General features: G+C 40.2%; 1 protein-coding gene across 1 annotated transcript in view; it reads right to left on the bottom strand.

Moving 5' to 3' along the window:
- The window catches only part of LOC311128064 (leucine zipper protein 2-like), a 200337-nt gene extending 193798 nt beyond the window's left edge, over positions 1-6539 (bottom strand). The window contains exon 1 of the mRNA XM_084160020.1: positions 6402-6539. Coding sequence (XP_084016146.1) covers positions 6402-6463 — 62 coding nt within the window. The 5' untranslated portion in view covers positions 6464-6539. The remainder of the gene's footprint in view (positions 1-6401) is intronic.
- Between the last annotated feature and the right edge of the window lie 6715 nt (positions 6540-13254).

Here is a 13254-nt window from a genome sequence, read left to right as displayed (position 1 = left end):
AAATTATGTTTTGTTGTAAAAGAAAAAAGAAAAAACTCTGGAATTTTTTAATATTTTCATAAATAATATTATAATTATTATAATGTTATGAATATTAAACATAATTGTTTTATCCACACATATATAACAAATATTGTTTAGCCATATGTTATCTTTACAAAACTTAAATTGCAGTTCCACTATCGCAAATGTAAAGATTATTGTTTTATGAGCGCAATTCGTGGGGCATTTTAGTAGCTAGCTCTTATAGCTATGTGTCCGGGAAAGAAAGCCCCACAGAGTGGGTGCATATCATGTCTTTACCAAAGCACATCATTGGCTAGTCTAAGCCCCCCCATTCAACAACTTATCCATTACCACAGGGGAATACCAATACCGAACAGTTCCCTGCGCAAGTTGTTATTTCACGGTAGTCTTTCCTTTAACGCGTAACCCCTAGAGTCTATTGACGCACCGGTGTGTCAATCTTAGAAAAGAAAGGTAGAACCCTTTCTACAGAGGGTTCTACATGGAACGCTGAATAACCTTTTTGAAACCCTTTTTTCTAAGAGTGTAAGTAACATAATAAAAAAATCCCTATGAAATTCCGTCAATGTAAGCCAGAGATATCTGCGATGGAAAGTGGCAGAGCTACAGCGCTGTTTGTCAGACCAGGAGACATCCCAAAAATCGGTCTTCTCACAAAAAGGTCTGTAGCATCCGAACGGCCTATAGAAAGGGGAGACTCTCACGATTGTGTTCTCTGTTTTGCTCTATGACCCCCACAAGTGTCACGGGACTCGTCTAAAGGTAACCCATACAAATGAATGGATGTATGGAGGTAGATTTGTGCCAAACAAAAGGGGTTAAATATGTGAGCTAGATATAGGACAGAAACGTCAAAACCTTATTCCTTATGATACATTTCTTGACTGTCTTTTTTGACATGTATTAATGTGTTATTTAATGCATTTCTATGGGCTATAGTAGTAAAGGCCAAATTCAATATTTTATCAAATCATTTGTAAAAAATATTTTTTACATCTAAAGAGGTCCTGAAATTCCAAATCAAATAGCTAAATGATCCATGGTATGACCTTAAAACAATTACTTATGTCAACTTAGAACTCCCCCCTCAACGGCTTAGACTTCTAAGAATGAATTTGTCACCATGACCAACCATCTGAAATCATCCACCGCTGTCCCAAATTGCTACTGTGCAGCAAAATACATGAGTGTTTGAGCAAGATGTCAATCCAACAAACCAGGCTTCCAAATGCTTGTGTTATAAATCAAGCAGAGCATTTAATTAAAATAATGATGGACCCTTCACTTCGTAATCACAAAGAGCCGACTTAACTACTTGGCAGAGGAGCCAAAGCCGCTACCTGATGGTAGACAAAGAGCAAGCAAGCACCACTACACTCACATTTACCTTTCCATGCCTCAGGTGCTAAACAATAGCCGTGGATGAGACGAGATGGTCTCTTTGGTCATTACCCCCGGCCAAGCATGCACAGTCCATCAATGCATAAAGATTATTACCATTACCATCTTGCCGCTGTCAATAGTTCAGTCTAATTCCCAGGATGCCCTGGACTTGACCCTCTGGTCTAGTCAATCACTGCTTTTCTTCTCTGTCAAACATTGCTTAGAACTACACAAAAGGGCCAATTCGATCAAAGGGCCCAATTCGACAAAACCCACACCCAAGAGTTATGAGGGAAAACATTTAAAGCATTTAAAGTAACAAAATAACATTATTTGGGGTTGATTCTTTCCCATGTTGCAAGAAGGGTTTGTTTCTTTTGAGTCGTTTTCTTTTGAGATTGTTTTATTAAATTACTTAATCGATACCTATATAATATAATTGATCTTATGTAAGTGATTGTCTATAGCACAATTCCAGATAAGTAAGAACTTTGTATAAATAAGTAGATCTAGCTGGGGGGTAATTAAGGATAGGTTTTGGAAACACTGCTTTACAGAGTAAATGCTTGCGGTTAGCCATGACCATGACATATGGAACACATACAGTAGTAAAATAATTAGTTATGAAATAAGTTGTAAACCAAAGACAAGCAGGCCTAAACAGAATATTATAGTCTCAATTTCTAGTTAAATTAGATTTATCTGAATTATATGATCTCAATAAATATAAAGCGTTCCACAAATATGGAGGAATCTGTAATGGTTAGATGGCCACTAAGGGCTTTGGGGGTTAATGATGTGCAAATTGGGGTTATTCTCAGAAAGATTAAAATTGTTCTGAGATACAGAAAGATACATTTCTTATCCACAGGAAATACTGTATCTTGGCAAATTAGAAATGTAGTCCATCATTTCAATGGGAAGCTTCTGATTCCCATCAGTTGAGTAGCCACCGACTGTCATGTATAGCTGCTAGGTCATTATGCTCTCATTACAAAATGACCTATTCCCCATTACCTTTCAGCAAGATGACCTACTGGATATTAGCATGTATTATCAGGCTATTACAGCTATTACCAGGCTCCCATTGTTAATCTCCAGAGTCATAAACCGCATTCCTCTTTAATTTCCTGACCCCATCAAACATCAAATAAATAATTAATTTAAACTGCAATATGTTTAGTATTTACAGCCAGGTGTGAAGAGACTAAGCAATGCAGGCCCTGTCTGTGTGATATGTACAGTACCTAATTACTGAATGTTATGGAGGTCCCAATGGACACCGGCATTTGCCTAGGTAGGAAACATCGAAGTTAGTGTCAATAATAAAGAACATTTGTGAAATCCCTTAAAAGAGACATTGCAAAGACATGATTGGTGAATCGGTTGGGACTGCATTGTAGTGAGTTGTGAGCAGCCACATGCGCTCCTGCGTTCACACACACACACATACACACACTCTTAGAAACAGCCACACACACATATGCACACACACACACTCAGAAACAGCCACAGTACTCTAAGCCTAATCAGATGCAAGGAGGAAGTGTGGCAAAAGTGGCTTGAATTTCCCCCAATCAATTCTATACAGTTACTTTCTTCCTGGTCAATTATGTGCCAGTTTGTATATCAACCAACAACTTAGCTCCATAGAATCTTTGAGATTTCCAAAGTACTCTCATATAATTATATCAAGAAAAAAATATGATGTTATAGGTGGTTAACCAGAATCTTAAAGCTACAGTCTGGGAGGGAAGCTTCGGAAGCTTTTAGAATTTTTCAGTGGTCATTTCAATTCTTGATACCAATTGATTATAATTATAATTATTATTATTAATTATAATAATTATATATTTTTTGTATCTAAAACAAGTGTGTAAACAATGTATAGCTTCAAAATATGTATTAAACTATTTATAGGGTGTCATGGACTGTCAGTTCTTCCATCTAGACCACTGGTTTACATGTCCCTAGCCCCATCCCTCAGCTGTCGATCATAAGAAATCCGCTAGTATTGTTTGTTTGTGGGGAGGTTTAGCAATAAGGACCTTTATGAAAACATTATGATTTTTTAGTTTGTTTCCTCTATAATAGAATGCTACAATAGAATACTTCACACATACATCAATGTATTTCAATTCCTTTTATATACCAAAAAGTCAACATGACACCTTTCATGTCAATTAGCAACCAGAAGATAATTCCTCTGGTACCATTACTCAGCGTATTGAGATCAGTTTATTCAGAGGTTGTGTCTACACTTAACATTTACATGTGACTATCAGAATACGAAGATCGCATTGAAAAGACAGGTATAGACGCACAAAAATCGCTTTGTGGTCTGATTGTGTTCAGATCTGTCTGAGGAGGTGGTCAGGGATGCATCGTTTGTGGATTTCTCCTTAGTCTGGACACAATCAGGCTACCGAAAGTGCATACAGTGGGCGACGTCATCAGCACTCCTCCCACAAGTCTCCAGAAATCATGTGTTTTGGGACCTAGAGGCACCTTTTCATTATAACGTTGGAGGAAATACGTTTCTAGAGTGTGAGGAACGTGCTTGCTGCCCTAAAAAAAATTTTGGGGACTAGAGTTATGCTAACCCGTTTGCAATCCCTTTAGTGTTGCTTGCTAGCTTGCTGGCTAGATGCATGACGCGTTCAGAATTCCATGATCAGAACTCTATGATCAGAATACTAAAGCTGCATGAACTGTCAAGTCTAGACATGGCCAGAGTTGTCTAGTAGTGATACCTGCTCAGGGACCATTGAATTAGTCTAGGTCAGAGCCGTATACATAATTGTACTGGCCATAGGGTAGTTCTGGCAAATCCCAGATGGGCTTCATCTTTAGCAGAGTGTGCCTGTCTAAATTGGTGCTTTTGCGCAGAATGGTCATTATTTGGCCAATTATGGGGGCCTCTCAAGGGAAGAAAAGGGCATGGTGTCGGGGCCTAGAGGAAGAAAATGGGCTGGCCAGGCTGATTTCTGGTCCCAGTCCGTCCCTAGCCATATACAGTATATAGATCTATCTTTATAAATTTGCTCTGGTCTAGGTAACTGGGGAGCAACAGAGCTTAACACATCAGTTGAGCCTCTGACACATTAATGCCACTTGTTACATATAAGTAATTAGTAAAATAAATAAATCAAGCAGCCAGTCAGTCACTCACTAAGATCATGACTTTAAGTGTCTCATTGGGGTGGGTCATTTACACTTTATATACAAAAGTATGTTGACATTAGTGGATTCAGCTATTTCAGCCACACCCGTTGCTGACAGGTGTATAAAATCGAGCACACACCCATGCAATCTCCATAGACAAACATTGGCAGTAGAATGGCCTTACTGAAGAGCTCAGTGACTTTCAACGTGGCACCGTCATAGGATGCCACCTTTCCAACAAGGAGAACGCTAAATGCCCCAATGCATAGTGCCAACTGTAAAGTTTGGTGGAAAATGAATATTGGTCTGGGGCTGCTTTTCATGGTTCGGGCTAGGCCCCTTAGTTCTAGGGAAGAGAAATCTTAACTCTACAGTATACAGTGACATTCTAGAAGATTCTGTGCTTCCAACTTTGTGGCAACAGTTTGGGGAAGGCCCTTTCCTGTTTCAGTTTGACAATGCCCCCATGCACAAAGCGAGATCCATACAGAAATGGTTTGTCGAGATCAGTGTGGAAGAACTTGACTGGCCTGCACAGAGCCCTGACCTCAACCCCATCGATCACCTTTGGGATTAATTGGAACGCAGACTGCGAGCCAGGCCTAATCGTCAAATATCAGTGCCCGATCTCACTAATGCTCTTGTGGCTGAATGGAAGCAAGTCCCCGCAGCAATGTTCCAACATCCGGTGTAAAGCCTTCCCAGAAGAGTGGAGGCTGTTATAGCAGCAAAGGGGGACCAACTCCATATTAATGCCCATGATTTTGGAATGAGATGTTCGACGAGCAGGTGTCCACATACTTTTGGTCATGTAGTGTATCTCATTCAATTTTATAAAACACAATCCAAACTTCTAACAGTCATCAACATATTCATTATCCAATATAAACTGTGCTTTCAACATAAAACGGAATCAGACTTTTTGTATCTCCAGCATCATCAAATTAGCTTATTCAAATCTGCAAAATGTGCCAATGGATTGATTGTGTATGTGTATGTGTATGTGTATGTCTCTGTGCATGTATCTTCTGCCACTACATTCATCACTTAGGAGCACACTTGTAGAGAGGTCTACCAACCCAAGCTAAAATTCCATCAGATCAAACTAGACAAAACTGCAATGAGAGGAGAGCAAGTTTCATAATGTGTATCTGTCTTTAAGTCATATTTAAGACTCTCTAACAACCTTGGCTTTTCTTTCACAAAGACCCCGGTAATGGGAGTAGTGTTCAGGCACTAGTTTGAAAGAGGAATGATTTTATCAATGGTTTAATTAATCATTAAAACCTCCCTCCCCACTGCACGTCGCCTCATCTCTCCATTTCTCTCGTCTCTCCTCCTCCTCCTCCTCCTCCCCTCCTCTTCCTACTCTTCCCCTCAATGCATTATTCTGCACACACACTCTCTCTCTCTGAAGACATTGCAACATACTGGGCAGCCCAGTTCCTTCTTTAGCCGGCTATGACTTAACTTGCTCCCTTCCAGCAAGCTGGAGACAAGACCTGCCGCAATCCCAGTAAGCGATGCCTACACAATTCCAAAGCATTTTTAGCCAGTGAATTTCACCACCAAAGACATGTATATCTTTTAGTTTAACACAGATAATAGTTTAATAGATAAACCTTTATTTTGCCTACAGTCTACTGCCTCAGAACATCATGCTCCGCAACACAGGCATCTCCCTCCAGAACCCAGGCTATTTCGCAGGACTGGAACTAAGGATTAGTATCTTCTATGATTAGCCATTGTGCATTCACCCTCCCCCTTTCTTTCAGAATCACTGAAGGTGAAGTAAGAAGAATAGACTCTTCTTCTTTTCGACTTACCTAGTGTTGAGGCTCAAAGCTGGACAAAGAAGCAGGAGGCAAATAGCTCTGATTAATTTCATAGCTTTGTCTTGCACTCACACTCCGATTCTCTCTCTCCCTCTCGATTGCTTTCCTTTCTCCTTTCTCTCCCTCTCTAGCTTGCTCACTCACTGGCTCAATCGCTTGCCTGCGCGCACTCACGCACGCACACATACGCAGAGAGAGGCAGACAGATGCAACCCAGTGGCTCTGACAGAGCAAGGGAGGATCTCTGGCTTTAAATAACACAGTGACACAGACAGACTTATTAATGAGGAAATGAATGGGGATGGGGGGTAAGAGGGGCAGAATCAGACTGGAGAGATGAGAGCAGCTCCCACTGAGCATAGCAGGGGCGTAGGCATGGGTGGGCCTGGGTGGACACAGGCCCACTCACATTTGTTGTTGTTGTTGAAATGACGTGGAGACAACATTGATTCAACCACTGGTGGTGAGAGCTGAGAGGCATTCGTCCCCATTGTGGCTTGAAGAATCCCTGGCAATGCAGCTCCCCCGCCTCTCACTCAGCACCTATTATTACCTGCACTCTAAGGGACTACAGGAGCAATTATGCAAGGATGGGAGCAACAGGGTCACTAGCATAACAAACACAGGGTTCACCAGCAGCCTCTGTGATTCAGCCATAATGGAATGTGTTCTAATGAATCAGCATGCTGAATATGACACCTGTAAATGCTACAAACAAATGGTCTAGAGTTTAAGTGCCGTATTGATAGAAAGGGGGGATGGAAATGTCAATCGATAAATGTATCATTCCTTCAACCCCTTTTCACACCATACCTTCTTCAGATTTTGTGGGTGTCTGTTTGACCTCATCAAAGATTTTGCGAGACAGGTGCTCTTCAACATGATGTAGAGGATTTTGTGCATGTTTTAAATGAGGCATATAGCGGTCTGAAATACGGGCAGAATATTCAACACGACAACACAAAAAGGTGGAGGTCATACACCATAGGCATGATACATTATTTCCATTAAGGATTTAATAGAGTTTGGAGTCCATTGTTCCCGGGGTAGTAACCTACACCTCGTTCTGTAGGACTTCCGCCCATTTACTGGGGTCGAATTAGTCCAAGCCCCACGCATGGAAACACACAGTGACTAGTTCTTAATGAGAGCTTTGGACCTCGGCATGCTTTGGTGATCGGAGAGTGTCCTAAAAGGGGCACCATAATCCGTCTTAATTACGTAGCGCATCAGCCAGAAAGCGTTAGTCCCACTGGTAGTGAGAGTGAACCTGTTTTGTGCATTATTATGGGAAAATGAGATCAATGCAATGCAAGAGTTAATTGTATGTTATAATTACTTCTAGGACTACTGTATTCAATCTGGAACTTCTTGACATAAAGCATAACGATGATTTCATATTTGGTCTGAGATCACTTGTGAAATCAAAATACTATGGTTGCCTTTACCACAACCATTTAATTACAGTCAGGTCCATAAATATTTGGACATTGACCAAGTTATTATTACTGTCTACAACAGCATATTGGAGTTGAAAAAATAATGAATATGAGCTGAAGGTGCAGACTTCCAGCTTTAATTTGAGGGTATTTACATCCAAATTGGGTGAACGGTGTAGGAATTACAGCACTTTTTATATGTGGTCCCCCCTTTTTTAAGGGATCAAAAGTAATTGGACAATTGGCTGCTCAGCTGTTCCATGGCCAGGTGTGTGTTATTCCCTCATAGTTCAATTACAAGTAAGCAGATAAAAGGTCTAGTGTTCACCTGACCTGAATCCAATTGAGCATGCATTTCACTTGCTGAAGGCAAAATTGAAGGCAAAACGCCCCAAGAACAAGCAGTAACTGAAGACAGCTGCAGTAAAGGCCAGGAAAGAAACCCAGCATCTGGTGATGTCTATGGGTTCCAGACTTCAGACAGTAATTGACTGCAAAGGATATGCAACCAAGTATTAAAACTCACAATTTAATTTATGATTATGTTAGCTTGTCCAATTACTTTTGAGCCCCTAAAATTGGGGGGCTATGTATAAAAATGGTTGTAATTCCTACACGGTTCATACAATAATTTTGACAAAACCCTTAAACTAAAGATGAAAGTCTACACTAAAGCACATCTTGATTGTTTCCTTTCAAATCCATTGAGGTGGCGTACAGAGCCAAAATGATGCAAATTGTGTCACTGTCCAAATACTTATGGACCTGACTGTACATGTAGGTCAAATCAATATACACTGTGACCATTTTATTTTACAAGAGCAACATAGGTTTCCAATTACCTTCACACAATGTTATATTCATATCAACCTCTAGTTGAGTTGCTGTATTACATGTTTTCAGATATCTTGAAATGACTCAGAGCTCTGAATACTACACACTAAAAAAGAATTGTTCTAAATAGTACCAGATAGGGGTTACTTGGCTTGTAACCATCGCTATATAGAACCCTTTTTTGAAGGTTCAATGAAGAACCATGCTCATAAGGTTCTAAATGGAACCTGTATGGGGTTATAAAGAACCATTTTCTCAGGTTCTATAAAGAACCATTAAAAAAGGTTCTATATAACACCAAAAAAACAGTTACACTATGGTTACAACAACTCTTTTTATGGTTCTTTATAGAACCTTTATGGAGAATCATACAGAGTTTTTTATTCTGGTCAGCCATATTATATTGTTAAAATTCCATAGGTGTTATTATTGTGTTGATTGACAAGTAGAATCAAGTGAACTACCTCTGGAACAATTAAGTGAGCTAACTCTGGTCCTTGAGGAGAGAATTGAGAAGCACTGACTGATTTAGTCAAGTGTTCTCTATTGACCCAAGACCATAAGTGAGTCTTTAACAAGACACCGTCACTGGCCGTAGTCACATATAACATGTAATGGAACAACACAACACATTAGATAAACTGGAATGACACTCACTCATGGTTGCTGTGCGCAAACCCCACTCCAAAATATTCTACTGAGCCACCTCCCCTACATTTAAATGATCACTAAAAAGCCAAGAACCCTTTTGTGAACTGTAAAGAACCATTGAAGAGCTCAAAGGGTTCTTTGAGTCATTATGGTTCCTTCCACATAGAACCATCACCCTTCCCAAAGAACCCTTGAGGAATCCTCATTTTTTGTGTGTGTAGTTTATCTCCTCACATTACTATGTGTCAGTGAGTCAATGTCATAACCTCTAAGGGGCTGGGGAAACAGACGTCTTAAATAGCTTTTTTAAAGACTTTTCTTCATGACCGTTTAGTATCTGCTCGGATACAGTGTCCATATTAGGACAGCATCTGAGTCAGTCATGGTGGAACAGCATCAAAACAATGCTGATTGATGCACAATAATGTTAGCTTTCATTAAAAAAAAATTTTTAGCTTTCAGACGTTGCTAGTTGTTTGTTTGAATGAGGAAGTGTAAACCACCCCAAAACCCAATCAGCTTGAGATCCACTCGAAATTCATCACCGAACCATGTGGGGGAAAACATGGTAAACATTGTCGGAATGATGGACCAGGTGTGATCAAAGCACCATAGTTCCCTCTGAGGATTCTACATCTGCAGCCTCTACTGTAGCTGCTTCTACAGCTCTCACTGACCGTACAGCGTCAGCCCCTGTCACGCCCTGACCTGGAGAGACGGTTATTCTCGAGGTAGTTTGGTCAGGGTGTGAATATCATGTGTGTGTATTTCTATGTGGACATTCTATATTTGTATTTCTATGTTTGGTCGGGTGTGATTCCCAATCAGAGGCAGCTGTCGCTCGTTGTCTCTGATTGGGGATCATACTTAGGAAGCCAGTTTTCCTGCCTGGGTTGTGGGATCTTGTTTGTGTTTCGGTGAGTTTGGCTTGTTTGTGTATAGCCTCCCGACGTCACGTTTCGTTGCCGTTTGTTGTTTTGTCAGTGTGTATTCAGTAAAATAAACATGTTCGCATACCACACTGCATCTTGGTCTGACCTGTCTCTCAACGATCGTGACAGCCCCCACTATCCTAACCCCTACCTCTCCTGCCCCACGATCCCTCCAGCCTTCAATACCCCTACAACCATAACCACTGCTGCTGTCATTATACCCCTACAGCACCCATGATGACCACACACACACACACACACACACACACACACACACACACACACACACAGCAAGGGGTCCTGAAGAGCAGCCTATAGTCCCTTGGGTGCTAAGTGGGTAGATGTGATAGAACTTCTCAAATGTGAGTCCCAGAGGATTTAGAATGGAGGACCAAACAACATGTATCTTCTGGAGATGTTTTATGCTTCTTTTTCTCTCCCCCAAAAAACTTAATTCAGCACTTAATTCAGCACCCCCCCCCCCCCCCCCCCCCCACCCAAGAAATATTTATTATTTAAAGGAAAAATAATTGGAGACTTAAATAATTTAACTGAAATCCGAAGAGTCAGAATATTCTCTCACTTGAATGATAGCATAAATCATGAATGTGTAAATAAACTAATAATCATGGTTTTGGTTTTGTAACAAGCAGGTGCCAGTGCACACACACAAAGGGAATCTCCAGTACACTATATGCTGTGTTTACAGTACCTACAGAGTAATATCTGAGATATTACTTGACAACCAAAATATATATGGTATTGCATGTTTAATTAAGTTGAGCCTGTTCTCTGATTACCAAAGTGTGAACATAGCAGGTGCTTGAGTCCTCACTTTAATCAGTTTTATTCTGACCTTTTTTTGTAAGAAATGGACAGAATCACCAGACTGCACAGTAAAAGCCCACTACAAACTAGAAGTTGGCAAGAGTGTTGAGGCCCAAGGCAGTTTTCCATCCTGGCAATATGAAAGCATATGGTTGAGCAAGGCGCACACTGCAAACGCTGTAAGTGTCTTCCATACAGAGTCATCATAGTGTGGGCTGATAGAATACAGTGTGGGAGAACTTGATGAGAGACCTCGAAACACTGGCAATGGACTGCCTCACAGAGCCACAGTGCAGATGGTTAGCACTATGCCTTACACCACTGATATAACCTACTGGGAAGGCACAATTGCCATGTTAATGGAGGGTGTATTGACTATAATTTTGGGATATAGTGAGTACATGGCAAACATCAATAAAGAAAATGTAACCAATTCAAAATTGTTTTGGTCCAAGTCCAAGTTATAATGCCTGTATACTCTCATAAACAGATACAGCAGGAAATCAATAGACACAATCCTAAAAATGCACAATCAAATCACAAGACAAAAATAAATAAAAAGGATGATCATATATTGCTTTTGTATACAAAGATTCACAGAAATTTAAGACATAGGGAAAGACAGTATTTCTGTGACATGTATTTGAAGAAAACCTGATTTGTTACAAGACACATCAAAGAAAGTGTTTTTTTGTATCTTCAAAACACTCAAGATCTATGTAGTGGAAGCTTGGAATCTACAATTGTTTATAAAACATATGTAAAGCTATTTTCAAGAAGAACATAGCTGTAGATGTGCTTCTATCATGGATGCCACTCTGGTACAGATATAGGATCTTCATTTGATCACCCTGTTGCAGGATAACTTTTCTGCAATGCAGGTTTAGATTTTAGGTTTAAAAAGACTTCTGAAGTTCGAAATTTCAGACTTGATTTTCCCTTAAGAAACATTTATCATAAATACTTATAATCCACGTAAATATTCACATTTACTGTTGCTGCAGGATGATTTTTCTGCTGTAGCAAACTGGCTCAAATCAAGATCCTACATCTGTGCCACGACCAGTAGACAAATATTTGATCTGAATCGCCAACAAAATCAAAATAATCTGGTCAGGTAAGGAAAGGCAGCTTCCATCATCTTTTAATAATTGATTATGGTGGTTAGACTTCCTACCTAGACCCTGATCAAGTGATCTATTGATTAGAAGCCATAGATAGAGACGTCTCCCATTAGAAGGGCCCCTGGGCAGGTACGTGCCTTGCGTGCCTGGTCAGTAATTCAACCATGATTAATACACGGTTTAGATAGCTGGCTAGCAGTTGCCTGACGACTCAACATAAATTCTTCCGCTGCTCTATTGTCCGCTACATACTTCATTGCGGAGAAAAAACTAATGTTTGTCTGCGTGGCATGGCAATTGCCCGGAGCAATAATGCTGGGTAGCCAGGCAAGGCTAGTGGCTAGACTAACTTATCTATAAAATGTTAGCTGACATTGTCTAATTGAGTGACTGTCAGTGACTGACATAACAAGAGGGAAAACTGCTGATGCACTACCAAATTTCGACATTGCACGGTGTGTATTCTGCTATCCTAACTAACAATAAATTAAGACCCCGACTGACTTCCTGGTTGGGGCCCCCTAGCAGGCTCTTATATCGCTTATGACTAGAAATGGCACTGATCGGTTGTGTATATCCAGCTATATGCCTTAACCCCAAATTAATGGAAGAAATCTGGAAAAGACATCATGATTATATTTTCCATTCATTTGGATTGTGGTATATAGTTAGATATATACACCTGATGGTGTGGGGAATGGATTAATCCTGACATTACTATTGACATCTGAAACCATCCAACAAACTTTGATTTTGGAGTGTAATGTCCTTTTAATGGTCAACATTTTGTCAGTCTGTCAAATAATGTCTGTTAGTCTGTATCAATTCAGTTTCATACATAAGTTACCTTTGTCCAAGTGTTCTTTACCTCAACCTGCCTGCTGTAAATTAACCTTTGCTATTAGTTGGCCTATGCTGCCATCTAAGGATATATATATATTTTAATATTTTTTTCCAAACTAGAATACAAATCCTAAAGACCGGAATTTAGGAATTACAACACACACACACGCACGCACACGCACACACACCTGTC

This window comes from Coregonus lavaretus (genome assembly GCF_964263955.1).
Source record: "Coregonus lavaretus genome assembly, chromosome: 4".
Taxonomy (NCBI): Eukaryota; Metazoa; Chordata; class Actinopteri; order Salmoniformes; family Salmonidae; genus Coregonus; species Coregonus lavaretus.
This window is presented reverse-complemented; position numbering and strand designations above follow the sequence as displayed.